Raw genomic sequence first — 19,280 nt, forward strand, 5'->3', positions numbered from 1 at the left:
TGCGGCTCTGGCTCGCCAGAGTAGCTTCGTCACGCTGGCCACGTGACCCGGAAGTGTCTGCGGACAGCGCTGGCTCCCGGCCTATAGAGTGAGATGAGCGCACAACCCTAGAGTCTGTCAATACTGGCCGGTACAGGCGGGGTACCTTTACCTTTATTCGAGATTTATTTAAAATTGCATCCTGTTCTAACCAGGAATTCTTGTCTGGGAAGTGAATTCCATAATTTGGGTTCCAGGAACGAAAACGTTATATTTTGGGTAAGTGCAAACCATAGTCACACAATCCTATGGAAGGAAGGCCTCTTGAGAAGGTATTAATAATGTGTCTGGCTATTCCTCTAACAAATTCCTTCAGCAGTGCAGAGCTTCTGCATAAAGAAACATTCAAAATTGAGGATTTGTCTATATTCTCGTCTGTCTTTCTTTAGACAAAAGAAAGCCAATAAAATCACTTTACTTGATTAAAAAAAGATGTCTCCCAATCCAAGTGTCCAGGCAGACACTAACAGGAAAAATACAATTCTGTGCTGGCAGGTAGGCAACTAAATCTGCAATCATGCACTTAAAATTAGGGGTCTTGTTAACAGTGGTACTGAACACCTATAATTCTCATTGTAGTAACAATAGTAATCAGCCCAGGCGGCTATTTTGTTTAAAAATAGATCATGCTAACAAAATAGCTCTTTTGTAAGTTATTACTCTAGTGAAGACTCAAAATTTTTCCACATCTTCTGATGACTCAGCCTGAGGTAAAATACAGAGCTGCTCTCAGAGAAGTTATAAAATGTGAACGCAGCAAAAAAGTGGGGGGGAAAATTAAACAAACATGAATGTCTGTTTGACAACAGTCAGAATGCTAAAAAGAAGAGCTATTAAATCTCAGCTACCCTAGTATACAAGAGTAATACTTTGTGAGTATTTTAAATGCTCTATTTTATTCTGCCTTTATAGAACCTCTGAGGCTTGAAGTACTGCTATGTTTAGTATAATGAACATTTTAAACTACATAATCCTCAAGGTCATCCTTCTTAGTAAAATACACTTATGGTACTTTGCCATAATGACTCTCCTAAATGAACTATTTGCATCAAAAACAAACAACAAACAAAGGAAAACCAAACAGGCTAATCAGTCGGCTTTACATCCCTTGTCTAAAGGTTGAACTAGAGATGACATTGCTTCCATTGGCTCCAATGGCTTTTCCCCTTGAAATGCAAATAGCAGCTTCAGAGAGTAATGACAGAAAGAGAAAGAATATATTCTGTCTCCAGGCCCACAGTCCTGCGGCTTTCCTTTGGCTGCTATTTAAGTAACAGTATTGTGAGTGTTAATTACATTCGCACCACTGACTTCACATCTATTTGGCTCTAAGTATTACTTCTTCCTGATGCACTAGCAAGTCTGGCCTTTCCTCTTCATTTCTACAACGGAAAATTTAGTTCGCACTCAAGATTAAGTAGAAGGGGGCTGCTATGTTAGCATTTCAGTGGCAATGGGGGGAGGCTGCTGCTTGGAGGGGCAAAGGAACAGAGAGGTCAGCATGGTGTAAACAAACCAGCAGGACTGCTGGATTGGCTCCGCTAGTGCTTTTGCACCGCGTTGACCTCCCTGATGCCAGGTTCCTCCCTTTCCCAGTAAGGAGGTACAGTGACTCCACCCCACCTGACAAGCCACTTCTGTGACTAAGGCAAACCAAATTGCTGCTCCTAGGGGTCTTGAAGTGAATTTCCAACAGTTCGCCATGACAGAGCTCCTGCTTTTTCAAACTACCCAGCAAAACTGTGAAACTCCTCCTTCAAGTATGTTTCTCCCAGAAAATGGTCCAAGGTTGAACTCATCCTATTCAGGATTCATAGAAGAGGTAGATGATTTGGAATACCATGCAAAGGCACAACATTACTGTTGTTTTTTTCCAGCTAGTTATCTGTTTGGGCAGTACCACATGGCACATGCGCTAATGTTATAGCGCATGGGAACAATTACATTACAAACAGTGGTGAAAGTTTATCTGGATCTAGGCCACAGAAGATTAACAATTGGGCCCAAGTGTTTAAGGACACAAAAAGTAATCTATTTTCAGTCTAAGCCACCACAACCACGTCTGCTGCATTAAGTGTTACACCACCCTGAATGACCCAGTTTGAATATCAGAATGCAGTGGTATCTTAGATTAAAACCTTAAAGAGAACCTAACATTCCATCTCAATACCTATACATGTAGGTGCATCAGGTTGCCAAAAGAACCGATTATTCAGCTGCACACAAGTAATTTTATCCTGCCCTTGGAGCTGATACCCTGGGTCGCACTGGAAGGTGATGGCATCCCCAGGTTCTCTGCTGTCTCCATATCTGCTGCCGTTCTGAGGAGTTCCAGGATCGTTACAGGTTGATGCAACTGACGCTGCAAATAAAAATAAGAAAACCAAAGTTTCAGATACATATTATGAATATTTCAAAGCCTTGCATTTCACTACATGTTTTGTAACAGAAACATTTCTTTGTTATTTGTGTGTTATGTCAGGAAAGTTGTGTATACGACTGCTTCTGTAGGAAATTGCCCACTGTGATGGATCATGTTCCAATTTCCTTCCAATTTCCTCCGGGAAGGGTAATGATGGCAGGTTAGAAAATAACATTAGGGTTTACATTTTCTGTACAACTAACCTACCAAAATCATTCTTATTCCCTTTAATACTTCAGCTGTCAGTCATCTAAACTTCACCACCATTTTCGGAATAGAACAAACAGGAATAATACACCTAATGTCTTTTTGGTTTTATGAATGTATTAAAGAAGAAAACATACCCAAAGTAAAAAATAAAACCAAATGACATTTCAGAATTCATTCATTCATTTATTAATCACATGGAAATTAAATCATTTTGCTGGGAATATTGCATACCATGACTTCAATTTAAGTCAAAATCTGATTTTAATACTTGCATCCAAATTTCCCAATAATAAGAATGGTTATAAGTACAGTTACCCAAACATGCTTACTAGCTCTCTTCAGATCTTCCTGGTCAATGTGGAAGGTCTGGGGGTGAGTGGGGGGGAAGTCTGAAGAGAGAATCGGGAGCCAACAAAAGTCACTAAGTCACAGTGATATTTCTCTTGTATATCAAAAGCCTTCTGAGGATAAAATGAGCTTTGGTGTCTGTAGAAAGCGAAACCTGTATCCAAATCACAGCTGAGTATTTTACCTGCTAGATATGTTTATTCCCGCCGCCCCTTTCTAAACTGACTATTTTCAAATCAGACAGAAAGTTGTTAATGCATGTTATTATTATTATTAATACTAATAAAAGAAATAATGTAGCAACAATATTCAAGGATAGTTAAAGAAAAGTTCTCTACCACAAGCTTCATAAACTATCATGTAACTAGTCACCAGAAATGAGTGATTCAAATGAACATGTCGGCCGAGAGCAGATCCCCTCTCCCTTTGAAGTACCAAGAATTATTACTCTTGGGCTGAACTGAAAAATGAGGATGGTGGCATCCCTAACTACTGCTTCTCTCAAGGCTCAGTCACTGTACCTCTTTGCAAGATGGTGACCATCCCTGTCAGATGCCTGGGGAAATGGGTCAAAATTTCCCCAGCTGGCTAAAATAGTGGTGATACTGCAGAGAAGAACTGGGCTATGAATAAAAAGGTAGCAGGAAGACTAGAACAGGGACTCTTTAATATCATATTCCCAGCAATCCAAATAATGGAAACGTAAGTGGTTTGGAGTTCAATTGCCGAATAAGCACAGGCAATCCTTTATTTCCCCAGCAGGGCTTAGAGCTGCTGCAAACATTATGTCACCATAGGGAGAGGCATTCCTTCACTGAATTCCCATCATGTGGCCCTGCTCATCTATTTGAATTCACCACATAAGTCAGAGAGATAACATCACTAAGTCTTCTTGCCAGAGCAAGTCACTGTCATTGGCATGGATTGCACAAAAATAAATTCACAACATGATGGTTCTGATACTCATACTTAGTCTTGGTCTTGGTCTGTTGGTACAGACTCCTCCAGCCAGCACCACATGGAGTTCTCCTCACTTCCTCATTCTTGTTCTCATAACACATTGCCCCCCCCCAAAAAAAAACCCCTCTGTACCACATCATGCCCACATTGCCCTGGTAAACTCTCCTCAGTTATTTGTAGGGTCTTTTATCTTGTATATGGCTTAATGGCAGGGCCCTTTTGTCTAGCGGAAAATAAGCTCAGACTGTCAGCTATGATTAAACCCCAGCACTCAAGAATCTAGAGGGGAAAATTGGCACCCACAGATCTTGGCGGGGGAGTGTTCCCCTTCCCCCACTAACTCATAAGAATATCCTTATATGTAATGAGTGCTTTCTTACTTCCCTGTTCAGATTGTATGGTATTAAGTACCTACTGTAGGCATTTCACAGTTCATTACAAACTCACCAACATATTCCTCTATGATTGCCATTATCATATACAGTGGTGCCTCGCAAGACGAAATTAATTCATTCCGCGAGTTTTGTCGCCTCGCGATTTTTTTCGTCTTGCAAAGCACGGTGTCGGGAAAGTTTTGGGAAAGCTTCAAAAATCACCAAAGTCTTTAAAAACCTCAAAAAAGGCTACCACACCGCGTTCTATGAGTTGCTCCTCGAAGTCAAGTCGCAACTGTATTAACGGTGTTAAGAAAAAGGAAACAAACTTGCAAGACGTTTTTGTCTTGCGAAGCAAGCCCATAGGGAAAATCGTCTTGCGAAGCAGCTCAAAAAACAAAAAACCCTTTCGTCTAGCGAGTTTTTTTGTCTTGCGAGGCATTTGTCTTGCGAGGTACCACTGTACGTGTAAGTGATGGCATATATGGTATCTGAATGCACACGAAAGCTTATACCCAGAACAAACTTAGTTGGTCTCTAAGGTGCTACCGGACAATTTTTTTATTTATTTCGACTGCGTCAGACCAGCATGACTACCTACCTGAATCTATTATCTATTAGGGCAGTTGCCATGTTCAGTCGTCAGGGTGAGAGTTAACGCTAAACTTTCAGGTGTTAACACAACAAAAGTGGCAGAGCACCTCCTTTGCATACAAAAAAGCCCAGGTCAAATCCGGGGCATCTCTGGGTACGCTTGGGGAAACCCCATGTCTGAAACCAGAGACCTTGGAAAGGGAGGCTTTCCCTTCCATCCTGCCACAACTGAAATGCTAATACAAATGGGGCTACTCAAGAGGGAATACTAATATTACTTTCACTCAAAACAAATGCCATTCACAGAAAAAATCATTTTGAAAATATCTCACAGCGGCCTGGCAAGAGCACACAGCATAGCCTGCCACAGTCATGATCCACGTCCCTACATCTCGTCAGGCAGTCAGCGGGAATCCAACAAGGCAGACGCAGAGACAGATGCTGCTGCTGAAACAGTCTTTTTGCCAGACTATGTCCTGTGGCTCTTGAAACTGACAAATGTGCTCAATGTGCAGCCAGTGATGCTTAAGATCATCCTAGAGGAGCGAGGAGAGGCAGCGACATACTCAGCGACAGCAGTGGCTGGCTCCCAAATTGCTAATCCAATCAAAAGAATTTGTTAATTTGCTTTGTTTACCCTTTTCGCTCAGCTTCCATGTCCCTTAATGAATGTCTTTAAGTAGGAACATGGCTCTCTTTCTGACCAGTTGGTTAGCTGATATGATCATTATCATCTGAAGCCCCATTCCCCCAGGTGGGCTGCACACTTCTGCCTACTCTTCTTATCAAGCTTCACATTATAGTGTCTGGTGATAATGTTGCCATTATAAGATCTGGGCCATTACAGACTCTTGAGCAGGTGTAGCACTTCTCTTCTGATGGCTGTTAAGTGATGTGTGGTTATGGGCCATCCCAATCTCTGCCGAGCGATGCAGGATTCCAGGGGTCTTGGCACTTAACCAGGGTTCGTGTTTGGAATGAGACATAGTGGAGACCGTAGTGTCTTTAAGATATATAGTTTTATTTACACATGTGCACACCCAAGCCATTATGGAAGAAGTGCAGAATCTTACACGCTATGAGTGTCTGCTGCTGCTTCTCCCATAGCTTCAGCAAGATTGAGTCCAGAGTCGCAACCAGCTATGTCCCTGGTCTTCCACATGCAATCCTGCCCCCACTTCCTTCATGCTCTTTCCAAGAAGCTCCTGCAAAATTCCTGTGGTGACATCACACCCCCTGTAACCCTGGCAACCTCCCCCTCCCTACTATTTTGTCCCTGCCCACTACTCAGGGCCAGGGGAAGGACAGCATTTGTAGTGTCAATTGCTCTAAATGACCTGGTCTTGTCTGTATTTTTACACTGTTAATTTCAATGTCTGTTACCTTCCTTCTCTAAACACTGATTTAAAACCCAACACCCAGGAATCTAGGGGGAGGCAGGGCACCCAGAAACCTGCAGAAAGCAGGGAATATACAAATCCATAACAGTATTTTGGCATAAAGGTGCTAACCAAAGATACAGTAAGTAAGCCATTGGCCTCTTGATCTTAGGTAGAAAATATTTATTTGTTGTGTTTATTTTTATCAGACACAGATACAACTGAAAACATAAAAAACAGAGAACGAAAATCAGAGAGCAGACTGGGTGGGTTCATAATGTAGTTATTGTGTCTCTACATGAGTGGGAATCACCTGCTATCCTTCTTCTAGAATCCCACCCTGGATTCATGGACACACCGCAATTCTTGGTCAGTAGTCCCTACCTTTTTTAGGTACGGTACTGGAGAAAGCCATGGAACAGCAGTTGCAGGCATTCCTGGAGAGTACTGATTATCTAGACTGGAAGGAACTAGCCAGGCATATAAATTAAGAGCAACCTAGTGTGGGGAGCTACAGAGAGCACCAACGGACAAGGTGAGTTAAGCAGATGTGCAAGTTCAGCAGCAGGACAAGGAGGTCAGGGCATACCACTCTGCCCCTCGTTTCCATGATCTAAAGAAAACCTCAAACCCCCAATTAAGTAAATTAAACTACAGCATTTACTGACATGTTCTGCATTTTGTATATTTGCATTTCCAGCGCCCTGTATTTCGATGTTTTGAATGTTTGCTGTAAGCTGCTTTGGGCCCAGCTCATTGTGGAAAAGCAGCATACTGTATATAAGTAAACTCAATCAATCCAAAACAATGGTGCAGGTAGAATTCCAGTAGGGATGTGGAGACTCCCCTGCGTTTCACACTCTCTGTCACATGTACAGCTATCTACCTGTTGAACAGGTTTCTGATGTGCAATAAGCTCCAGATTCTCTGGGAACAAGTATTTTCCCCCAGTGGTCAAGATGGCAGACTTGGAAAAGCTTATAGGAATAGGGAGGTTGATGATTGAGATCTAGATACCCCTCACTTCCAACATAATAACTCCTTGCTGTCAGGGAGAATGAAGGACGAGGGCGGAAAAACATTGTTCTGAGGATTCTTGGGGTGGGGTGGGGATGAACAGTTATCCTACCGTGCCAATGATACTTCCCCGGAGGCTGGAGGGATCCTGGTAGTGGGTGATTACTGACTGAGTGGTTGGTCTCCAGCTCTAGGCACAGCACACAAGGACATCATCAATCTTCTGGCCTGGCAGTTGCACTGACAGTAGTCCTGGTTGACTAACCACCCACCAAGGCTGTTAGGAGCAGTTTCACACGACTGATTGTGTTAAGACTTGCCTGCAGCCTTCAATAGTACAGCTCATTAACTGCTGCCAACTCCATGGACCTAACACAATTCATGGGACTGCTCCAGCTTGGTTCTGATTCTTTCTAGAATGGTTTAGGCGTATCAAGCGTTTAGTGCTCAGCCAACAAAGGCAATCCATCTAAGCCAACAGCTAACCACTTTAACACCAGGGAGGGTTAACTGAAATAAAGCAGATTTAAATCATCAAGAAAACAGGTCATTTTAGACCAAGTTTCCCATTGATACTTCAGACAAGTTTTGCATCTCTCTGATTTTTCATGCTTCCTTCTGTTTTCTTCTACCTATACAGGGGATGTTTTATAATATTTCCATATCAGATCTCTCTTACAAATAGCACCCATAATGGTTTATGTGGTTAAGTATGGGAATGTAGAAACCTGCATATTGAATACTGTTGCTCCATTCTGTTTCACTCTGTCTCAGCTCTACCCTCACAAAAATGAAAGTACGGGAGGAAATCACAATAACTGATAGGCAGACGTAAGGTCTCATGGAAGTATTCCATTAATGAGACCTAACAATGCAAGGATTTCTGCTTGCTCAACAGGTTTTTTTTGTGTGTGTGTTTTTGACACCTCTCTTCTCTCCAGGCACACTCTGCCTACTCCCTAAATCTGCTGCAGAAGATTGGGGAAACTCCAAGACAGATTTAGTGGGTGTGCAGGGTGAGAAGAAGGTGGAGAAATCCATGCAGTGACAGAACAATTTATTTAAAAGTAACACTTTGAAGAATAAACTTATGCATCTGAGTAAGGAGAGGGGAGGGCAAAACCTTTATGCTACAGCATAAAGAAAAATAGTATATGAGTCAACTTTAAGATGTACCAAAAGAAATGGAGAAGTTTGGTTTCATTTCTTTTTAAGTATTGGACCATCATTGCTGTGAATCCCTCCCTGCCTTGCAGGTCTTTTCCCACCTGGCCGGGGATGGCAGGTCCCTGACCAACTCCAGCTACAAAAGCTGAGGCTGCTGAACAGAATCGTGGGCCGATAGTGTTTTGTTACAGGGATTAGGTTGTTGCTGTTATTTTTCTAAATTTTAATTTTGTACCCTATTATAAATGTGGAAATTTGATCAATTTGGTTGTGTACTTTTTGATGGTTTGTTTATTGTCTGTGACTACTTCTGTTATAGGACGCAGGTGGCGCTGTGGGTTAAACCACAGAGCATAGGACTTGCCGATCAGAAGGTCGGCGGTTCAAATCCCCGCGACGGGGTGAGCTCCCGTTGCTTGGTCCCAGCTCCTGCAAACCTAGCTGTTCGAAAGCACGTCAAAGTACAAGTAGATAAATAGGTACCGCTCCGGCATAAACGGCGTTTCCGTGCGCTGCTCTGGTTCACCAGAAGTGGCATAGTCATGCTGGCCACATGACCCAGAAGCTGTATGCCAGCTCCCTTGGCCAATAAAGCGAGATGAGCACTGCAACCCCAGAGTCAGCCACGGCTGGACCTAACGGTCAGGGGTCCCTTTACCTTACCTTACTTCTGTTATGTTTGCAGATATGTATATTTTTTATATGTTGTGAGCTGCCTTGAGCATGGTTTTAACTTTGTAAAGGTGGCATGCGAATAAAATGATTGATTGTTTGAGGTTATTTTTTTAAAATTTAATATAATTTTCCTTTCCTGCCAGCTCCCCGCTCCTTCCGCCACCACTTCCTTTCCACTGAAGTAGGCAGAAGAATGAATTGTTCATTTCAATAACTCTCACAATGTGCAACTCTCACAATGGCTAAGAAAATTATGGTCCAGCATTGATTTCCTAGACTCCTCAGAACACAGGGGAGAGAGGCTGTTCCTATGGCCTGGCATCTTTCCCACCAGCAAGCTCTGGGTTATATCTAATGGTGGAGTGCATGAACAGAACAGGCTTCCACTCCTCTCCTCCCCCTCCTCTTGAAGCCTTTCCCCATGCCCTCAACATCTATTTCCAGGGAGAGCTTGAGAGATTGTTGAGGGGCTAAAGGGGGGAGAGAGGAAGGGGAAATCCCACTGCATGAGCAGAAATTACCTGCTTTGTGCCTCCTATGTACAATGTGTGCTTAAACAATATAACTGCAGATCTATTGTAATTCTCTAGATGTGTGAACTTCAAGAACAATTGTATTGTACCAATTATTAATCAATAAAGCCTGCTTCACAAAAAGAAATAACTAGGGGTAGACATATCTGACAATTTTGGTTCCTCTCAGGTTCCCAATTTTCCAATCTTAAGTTAATTTCTCTGCACTTCTGCATCAGTTTGAAAGCACTTTTTAAAAAAATACTCATGAAAATTTAACAGCATTTCAGTCTGCATTTATCCTAAAGTACACATTTTTGCAAGCAGTTTGGCCTAAGGTAATGCATTTTTATGTTGTTTTGTACATGTTATTTGGTTAGAGAATTGCACTGTAAAATTCAGAGAAGCACAAATTTTAAGGGGTGTTCAGTTCACGTAATGTTTGGGAAAGTGTGAATTAGGTCAGTTCACATTAAAGGCAAACTGAACCTAATTTATTACTTTTACTGAACTGTAATAAACAATTATGATTTCTGAGTAAGTTCCTCCCACTCCACAATTACTCAAGATCTGATGTTTCAAGCCAGGAGGAAGGTAAATGAAAACAGAGAAGGAATCATACATTCACTTGCTGTTTCCTAAACCACTACGGTTAACTGTTTGCATCTATGAGTATCAAACGACTTGGTACAATTAAGGTGCTATATGGTATAATTGTAGAGAGCAAAAATGACTGTAAAACATTTTTAGCAGTCTGATGCTAATATTTCTTTTCTTTTCTTTTGCTGATTGTCATAAATGCCATCATCAACAAATAATCTACTTTGTTAGAAATGTCGGGAAGTAGGCTAAGTGTTTTGTTTTGCATTTTATTGTATTATGCTTGATTATTTTGACAGTTTTAACTGTATCTGACATCTTATTGTATTATTTATTGCTGTCATCTGCCCCAACATGAGTGGCAATGAAGGGCAGCAAATAATATAATAAATAAACAGGGATGAAAAGGCCAGCAAACTCGAAGTCTGCTAATTAAATAATCTGATCTTGGATACTCTTAAGGTCAGAGGTCTACTGTGGCTAAAGAGAATTGGTTATTCAGTTAACAGGCATTTCATTCTCTACCTTCTTACACATACCAGTACTTCTCTGACTTGATGGGAGATGTTTAGTTAGGAACCCCAGTTTCTAATAACTAGTTTAAATATATTTAACCCTGCAAAGTAAAGGTCAGGGATGCACACTGAACTCCATTTTCTATCCTTTTATGCATGATTAAATGGTAATTAAGTTTTAATGAAAAGTGTTAGGCTGATTACAATTAACATAATCACACCAGTCAGTTCATGTCCTCGTGGTGTTTTACATGCTGTGCTGAGCTGGTGAGACAATGGACTCTTGATGGGGTCCAAACATTTTGCGAGCAAAATACATTTGCATTCATCCAATTAATCATCTACATCAGCATACTTATTAAAGCAGGGGTGTGTGTGTTGGAAACTTACGTATAGGAATCTGTAGCATAAATTTATGCACATAAAAATTAATCTTTGAAAAATGGTAAACATCTGCAACCAAGCTGTAAGCCATGAAGATTATTCATAAGAGCAACATTAAGAGCCATTTTGTGTTACTGTAACTGTATGGGAAGAAAAATGTCGTGACTTTTTCCAACACTGCTTTGGTACAGATGACCAAACCATGTGGTCGGAGTCAATGACATCCAGTCCTCAATTATGCAACTATGGTAACATATAAATAAGCATTATCTCTCATAAAAGTGACTATTTTTACTTCAAGACTCTATACTAAGGAATCCCATGAAAGGCTTGTCAGAGCTCTGATAACTCTGCAGTTCAAAATGCAATCAAGTTCTCTGATTGGACATGCCTACACACACACACACACACACACACACAAACACTACCACCACCAGTAGATCACTCAAGAATCCTTTGCCGATAGATCCTTTGCTAAAATGCACAGTTGCTAGACACAGGAACAATGTAAACAGCAAAACTGGGAGCATAAGAAGGTCCAAGTTGCATTTCCCCTAGCAATTGTTGACCCAACCCAAACATTTTTCTTTCCCTATACTGGACAAGACTGGCATTGTTTTGAATTAGCAAGTCTATTTTGGCTGAATATGAGGCCAGTATGTGCAGCAATGCCAACGCCAGACAATTCATGGATCGCAGTGTCGTGCAGAGATTCTGGTGCTACTGATCAGGGCCGGATTTAGGTTTGATGTGGCCCTAAGCTACTGAAGATAATGGGGCCCTTTATATGTCCAGCTGTCCTTCGTCAAGAACAAATTGTCGCTGTTTTTTGTGTTGAATATATGCTATATGGTAATTTATGGAACTAATAGGTATCTAAAGCCATTTGCACAGGCAGAATGTAGTCACCCTATATACAAAAATGAGCAAACCAGTGATATTTTAGGGAGCAGGCTAGCAGGCGAGGCCCATTACTCATAGGAGCCTATACCACACAAAACACTGTTGCTGTATGTAGATTTTATTTTATTTGTTTTTTATCTTATATTTTGGAAATGTACATCCAGGGTTTTTTTCCCTTTAATTTTTTTTTGGGGGGCCAAAGAGAGTGGGGCCCTAAGCTATAGCTTGTTTAGCTTATACGTAAATCCGGCACTGCTACTGATGAAGATGAATTACTGTAGCAGCTCAAGAGCCACTTTCTAATGGTTTTATTTTGTGTCGCTCTGGAAATGTTGGAAAGGCCAAAACCATGTGCACAGGATCAGCTGTGTGAGTCCTTTCCCCTCCCTTTCTCACCTAGGTAAAAAATGAGAGAGAGATCCTACCCACTTTCCAGCCTTTCACATGTTGCCACAGTAGCATGGGATGAGCGCTGCCAGAAACAAATCCTATGCTGCTGCAGTCATCAGTGAAATGGTTCAGTGTATCGGGGAACAACGGAATGGAAGCAGTGGCTTCTTACTCTACATAGCTTGCTCCCCTTCAAGAATGAAATGTTTATGATTCAAGTAAATGCCTTATTCGATGTTGTCAAGGGACTGCCATCGGAACAGGGGAGGGAGGCAGGGATGCCCTTGGGATACAGGGAGCCTCCTACGCTTCTGAGAAGCAGTTCCTCTTCCAGCGAGGGGAAAAGCCACACCTCCAGTGGAGAAGAGCGGGAAGGGGCCAGCCAAGCGAGGAGAGGGCTCGAAGATGCTGCTGAGAGCCCAAGTGCCTCACGTAACCCGGCTGGCCAAGAGGCACACACTCCACTTCCGTTGCCCAGCTTGCGCAGAGGGGTGAAACACAAGGAGGGGAGGCGGAGATTTGGGGTGTCTAAGTTCTTATGTTGGGGGAGAAGCCGGAAGGGGCCACTCCCGGATTCTGCAAGTGACTCAGACAGACATGAACTTTGTGTATCTGCACTGTAAATAGTTTGCACAATAAAACCTGTAAAAGACAAGTCGGAGTCCTGCCTGGTTACTCACGAGCAACCACCACCCAGCATCTGACAGATGTGAAATGCAGCAATTTGCACAGCAAAGCTTTTCAGGCAGAATCTGATCTGAGACACCCCTGTATATTACAACATATGTTAAAATTTTGTCATTTGAATACAAAATTGAAATATGCTATTTGTCAAGAAGCATAAAGTAGAATATTTGGGGGAACTGTTTGTTTATATTTTTAGCAGATGTCAGCTAATTCAGCATACAGTCAATATAGATTTTGGGTTCTTACCAGACTGAAACTCGTTTTCAAGATGGCGTACCAGACCACGCTATTAGCAACAAAAACATGAAAGGCCAAAACCTGATTTTACTCAAGGACTAAACAAATCCACCTACTTGAAAACTGGATAGAAAATCCTGATTTGCTGATGAAGAAGTCACTGTCAAATTGCAAAGTCAGGGAGTTGAAAGTACTATAAATATCTTCAGGAAGAGCTGAGCCACTCCACTCTTTCAGTAGAATACTGCTTTCAACAGGACCATCCCACACTTTGAGTATGTCATGAGCCACCTCAGTGTCAAAAACAATAAAATGCAGACTGCAAATGAAAGAAGAATGTGAGACATTTGTCATTCATGACTACCTTTGGTGCTAAATAAAAAGGGCAGATTAAGGAATGACAGGCATGTAACAACACATAATTAACCATGATTAAATCCATTAATCTGAATGAATGTAAGTGTGAATCTTCTTTGTTTCATTGTGGTTATAATAATTAACATTAAGCTACAAATTACGTCCAGAAAAAAAGGAAGAAAATCTGGTTTATCAGCACTCTTCCTTGGTTAGTTGCAGACATATCTGGGGTACATGTATGCAAACTCCACAACACATGACCTTTTATTTGGAACCATGGCTGAACTGATTGACAATCCTCAAGATGTGGATGCCACCAGACATATCCCAATAACACTGACTTACACAGTGGCGGACCTTGGCACCGTGTGTGACACCACAATTTGTCGCCTCCCCTCTCACCTACCATTATACATTGTAGTTGTAGCACCCCCAGCAGTGCCCTGAGGTTCTGAGACCAATGTGACCCAACCAGTCATTCTCCCTTAAATCCACCTCTGAGATTACATTGCAATTGATTATTGTTATTATTTGAATTTATATACTGTCCTATAACCAGAGGTCTCAGGGCAGTGCACAGAATAAAAGCAAAATATAAAACCACAAAATACTTTTGGTTTTACATGCAGGCAACTGATGCCCAGTTACTTAGGAGAATGCCCCACTGAACTCAATGGGATTGACATCCAAGTAACCACAAATCCGTTTGCACTGTGAAGATCCTAAATGTGATGCAGGAAAAAAAGGTCTTAACTTAGCTAGCTGCACACTGCATCAGTTTCATTCCTCTTCCAGATTAAACAACCTGGTAGCATCTATTAGCTCTCTCCCCCGCCAAAAAAATCTCCTTTATTCCAAAACTTATTTTATACCCAGAAATAAAGTGTTTCAAAGGACTGAATTAATTTGAAGAAAAAGAAAACCAACATACATTTGGGAATTCATTTCTAAGTGCCTTGTCACCACAACCCCTCCTTTAAATTCAGAAGCATTGCTTGACATTGGACATTCACAGCTCAAAATGAACTACTGAAGGAATGTCTTATTTCTGAGCATATAATCAACAAACTTAAGCACAAAATAAATTGTAAAGGGCGGAAATGACCCAAAAATATCCCAATGAAGACCAAGTCTGCTCAGTGCCAATGAACTGGAAACTACTGAGATGGTGGCACTGAAGGCGAGGTGGGAGAGGGAATGCCATGGAGAAAGTCAAAGGATGAGACACATAGATGAAAAGAGACAACCACCTGCTTGACTGGGAAGGCCATTCCTGGTTCACGCTAAGAAGCCATTTTTAAATGTCCCTAGAGCTGCCCACAGAAATCTGTGCAGGAAACCCAATGAAATTGGGATAGGGCAGCAGTGTGTTCAAACCAACACCCTCTCAAACCAGACCGCTGAGGACCAAACATGTTGAGTGGACGCAACATATTGACTGCAGGAGGATTAAAATCTGGTGTGTGTATGTGGTGGAGTGGCTGAAACCCTGAACATGTGCACACTGGATTACGCCGCTTTGTTTAGGGCCTCACTCATTCCTTAACATTAGACATTCACAACTGCAAGTAAACAAGAATATTGGTGGGTTGTTTTACCTTTTCCCATATCAAGTTCAATGTCTGATCAGTTACATTATAAGTCAGACCTTGGAGACCTGAATACACTTGAAGCATGACAACGCCTACTATGCTGATAAGCATGTCATGATCTTTCATAGATTTTGTTACCATTTCCACACTGTGAAGCATCACCCACATTTTTTAAACATTGAACATTACATGTGATGATGTAAAACACTGCCCAGAGAGCTACACTTATTGGAAATGGTCACAGTTCAGTGCCGTTTTTCCACTTGCTGTAATAAATATTGACTCAGAAGGCTGCTAATAAGTAAATATTAAATCTGTTTTCTACCTACAGATGGTTGTTTGTAATTTCTTATTTCATTCTATATTAATTTCACATTTGCCATTCCTATTAAAATGCAAATGGAGCAATGAATTTGCTCGTGATTGAGTGGGTGTCTTTTGGTCTAGTATTAGGGGAATACAGTTATCTTTCTATTCTAGGAAGAAGAAAATGAAATTGTGTGGGGGGAAATTACGAATTTCTCTGAATATGTATAAGGAAAGTATTTTAGCAAACAGTTTCCCTCCCCAGCTAAACTCTAGCCTATTTATGTAAGAATATTAACTATTTGAGAGTAAACATGATACTTAAAAGTACAATGAATTAGGATTTTCATTCTACTGCAGTTAGAATGCATTACAAAAATTCTAATATGCTATCATTCCTGAAAGATTGCATCTGCACTGCTATATAGGCTCATCTATCTCTCCTCCACCTGAAGAATGGGCAGTTTTCTTGCTGTGGAAATGAGTTCTCTAATGGTTTGTGAATTACTTCCTGAGAAACCCTTACAATGTGATTCTGCAGATCAGTTGAGCTCGGCGAGACCAATATAGTTACTTTCATTTCTAAAACTAGATCCAGTTCTAATAAGTAGAGTAGATCCTATAAGATGCCATGAAAGGTGACAGGTTGGGATCCTGTGCTCTCATTTCTTTTGCCACTTTATGGCAAAAATAAAGGCGAAGCATGGGTAGAATAGCATTAATGGCAACTTCTGATATGATGGGCTTATCTGCCCACAAAGAAATTTACAACACCAGATCTAAGTATGTTCACTCACAAGTATGTCCCAATGAGTTCAGTAAGGCTTACATCCTAGTATGTTTGCACATCAAAGGTTCTCCCTTTTGGTCCTACAATACATATATAACCAATGGCAGTCCATGATTTCTGGAAGTAATTTGTTAAATACAGTGAACCAGGCATCTTTTAATCTTGCAATTTGCCCCTTAAAAGATCAAACAAGAACGAGGTATGTATATAATGGTAAAACCTATAGTGCTATGACTTGGATAATACTAAATTTAACTGCTGAGACTGCATGCATACCTAATTGTCCTCCCTGGGTCTGCTTCTATAATCCAAGTACAATGAAGATTGTTGTCATATGGAGCTGGATAACCAGGAGACAGAATGCGGCCTGAAGTAGCAGCGTGAATACGTCCACCACATTCAGCTGAAAAGAAAAGGCGAAAACAATCAATTTTCAGAGAGAAGTGCCATGCACAGTTGAGGTACTTTACTTTACAGAAAGGTTAGAACTCTTAACTTTAGTAGAACGTGATTGCTTGTAATATACCAAGCTGTTTGGTGAAATGATGAACGGCCAAAAGCCAGAAAAGAAAAATTAGAATAAAGAAAGGAAGTTGGAATAACTTTATGGGGTCTTGTATTAAACATTAGGTAAAAGGTAAAGGACCCCTGACCAGCATGACTAAACCACTTCTGGCACAACAGAACATTGTGACAGAAACCAGAACGCACGGAAATCCCATTGACCTAACCCCTGCAGCGGTACCTATTTATCTACTTGCACTGGTATGCTTTCAAACTGCTAGGTTGACAGGAGCTTGGACAGAGAAACGGGAGCTCACCCCATCACGGGGATTCGAACCGCCGACCTTCTGATCAGCAAGCCCCAAAGGCTCAGTGGTTTAGACCACAGTGCCACCCCGCATTAAGCCACCTAGGACATGCAAGGTGAATTCTAATGCAAAAGTGGTGCAGTGCAATCCTTTGAAAGTTTTTGTGTTTTTTTGGGAGGGGTGGGGGGGATCTGTAAAAAATAAACACATTTTTGAATATATTTTCTCAAACAATAAATACACCTACACATGTTTAATCTAAAAATGTGCACTTTAAAATCCAAGAATTGCACTGGAAAATCTAAAGAAGTGAAAAGTCCAAAGAATAACCATCAACACTTTCATCCAGAAGTGTGAATCAAGTCAGTTTGTGAACAACTCACATAAATCAAATACTTCAAGCATCTCTACTTCTATCAAAGTTCTTTCTAAGTTATGGTAGTAGTAGTAGTAGTAGTACACTAGTAAGCAACACTTTCAAAGTAGGGTTCATTTACTTTTATATGTGCTGCCAAGTGTATGAAAGAACCCAAGAGATTTAGTTTGCTTGTGTGCTATTACTGTTTTAGGAAAGAGCAGCAGATAAAAACTTCGGACTTTGTGAACAAGTAAGCAGCCTCTAGGAGAAACTTTTGCAGCCCTGGTTCAGATGATGCCTGTAAGTTTGAAAACGATGTGTGACAAGGGTAGACCTTGTGCCTTCCCTGTCCCCTGGCAGCAGCAGCACACTATCCAATCTATCCCCACCACGTTGTTTCTGATGGGGTATTTGTTGTTGTGGTCGTTTAGTCATGTCCGACTCTTCATGACCCCATGGACCAGAGTGCCAGGCACTCCTGTCTTCCACTGCCTCCCGCAGTTTGGTCAAACCCATGCTGGTAGCATCGAGAACACTGTCCAACCATCTCGTCCTCTGTCGTCCCCTTCTCCTTGTGCCCTCCATCTTTCCCAACATCAGGGTCTTTTCCAGGGAGTCTTCTCTTCTCATGAGGTGGCCAAAGTATTGGAGCCTCAGCTTCAGGACCTGTCTTTTCAGTGAGCACTCAGGGCTGATTTCCTTCAGAATGGATAGGTTTGATCTTCTTGCAGTCCATGGGACTCTCAAGAGTCTCCTCCAGCACCATAATTCAAAAGCATCAATTCTTCAGCGATAAGCTTTCTTTATGGGCCAGCTCTCACTTCCATCCATCACTACTGGGAAAACCTATACGGACCTTTGTTGGCAAGGTGATGTCTCTGCTTTTTAAGATGCTGTCTAGGTTTGTCATCGCTTTTCTCTCAAGAAGCAGGCGTCTTTTAATTTTGTTGCTCTGTCACCATCTGCAGTGATCATGGAGCCCAAGAAAGTAAAATCTCTCACTGCCTCCATTTCTTCCCCTTCTATTTGCCAGGAGGTGATGGGACCAGTGGCCATGATCTTTGTGGTATAGTTAGTTTTTTAAAACCAGAGGAAGGATAGAGAAGTACAAAGACATTATTCCACCCACAGTTCTGACTGCTGGCAGCTGTCTGGCAGGGCAGTGAATAACTGGGAAAACCACCTATGGTTTGTTCCCCCCCCTCAAAAAAACAAATAAAAAAAAACCTTAGGATTTAAGCCTCAGAGAACCAAAAGGGATTTTTTTTAACCCAGAACCAGCTCAGGTAGTGTGAACAATATTTTCTTCTTATACTTTTAAGAAGTTATAATTCGAGCTTCCCTGTGAGCACTGTCCTATGGAATTAACCTAAAGTGTTAGCATTCAGATATGTGCTATCTAGCACTCGTCCTCCTGACAATATGCTTCTCGCATGGATGAGCAAAACACACTCCACGAATAGCCCACAGCATTTGCATGGGTTGTAGCCATACGGCTGGAAAATAAGAGTAACCTTTTCTTTACCTTGACGGAAATGTTTTTCTTCTCACTTCTTAACGTGTTGCACATATACCTTTTGATAGCAACATAAGACAAGCTAGTTCACATCTTGCTCAGTCAGAATCCAGAGTTTTTGTAACTGGCAAGTCAA

General features: G+C 41.5%; 1 protein-coding gene across 3 annotated transcripts in view; it reads right to left on the reverse strand.

Moving 5' to 3' along the window:
* The window catches only part of CSMD1 (CUB and Sushi multiple domains 1), a 939,172-nt gene that overhangs the window by 156,071 nt on the left and 763,821 nt on the right, over positions 1-19,280 (reverse strand). For all 3 annotated transcript variants that reach the window (XM_077926388.1, XM_028722385.2, XM_077926389.1), the window contains 3 exons: positions 16,735-16,861; positions 13,530-13,732; positions 2,210-2,401 (listed from right to left, as the gene is read on the reverse strand). In XM_077926388.1, coding sequence (XP_077782514.1) covers positions 2,210-2,401; positions 13,530-13,732; positions 16,735-16,861 — 522 coding nt within the window. The remainder of the gene's footprint in view (positions 1-2,209; positions 2,402-13,529; positions 13,733-16,734; positions 16,862-19,280) is intronic.

Source organism: Podarcis muralis, chromosome 3 (genome assembly GCF_964188315.1).
Source record: "Podarcis muralis chromosome 3, rPodMur119.hap1.1, whole genome shotgun sequence".
NCBI lineage: Eukaryota > Metazoa > Chordata > Lepidosauria > Squamata > Lacertidae > Podarcis > Podarcis muralis.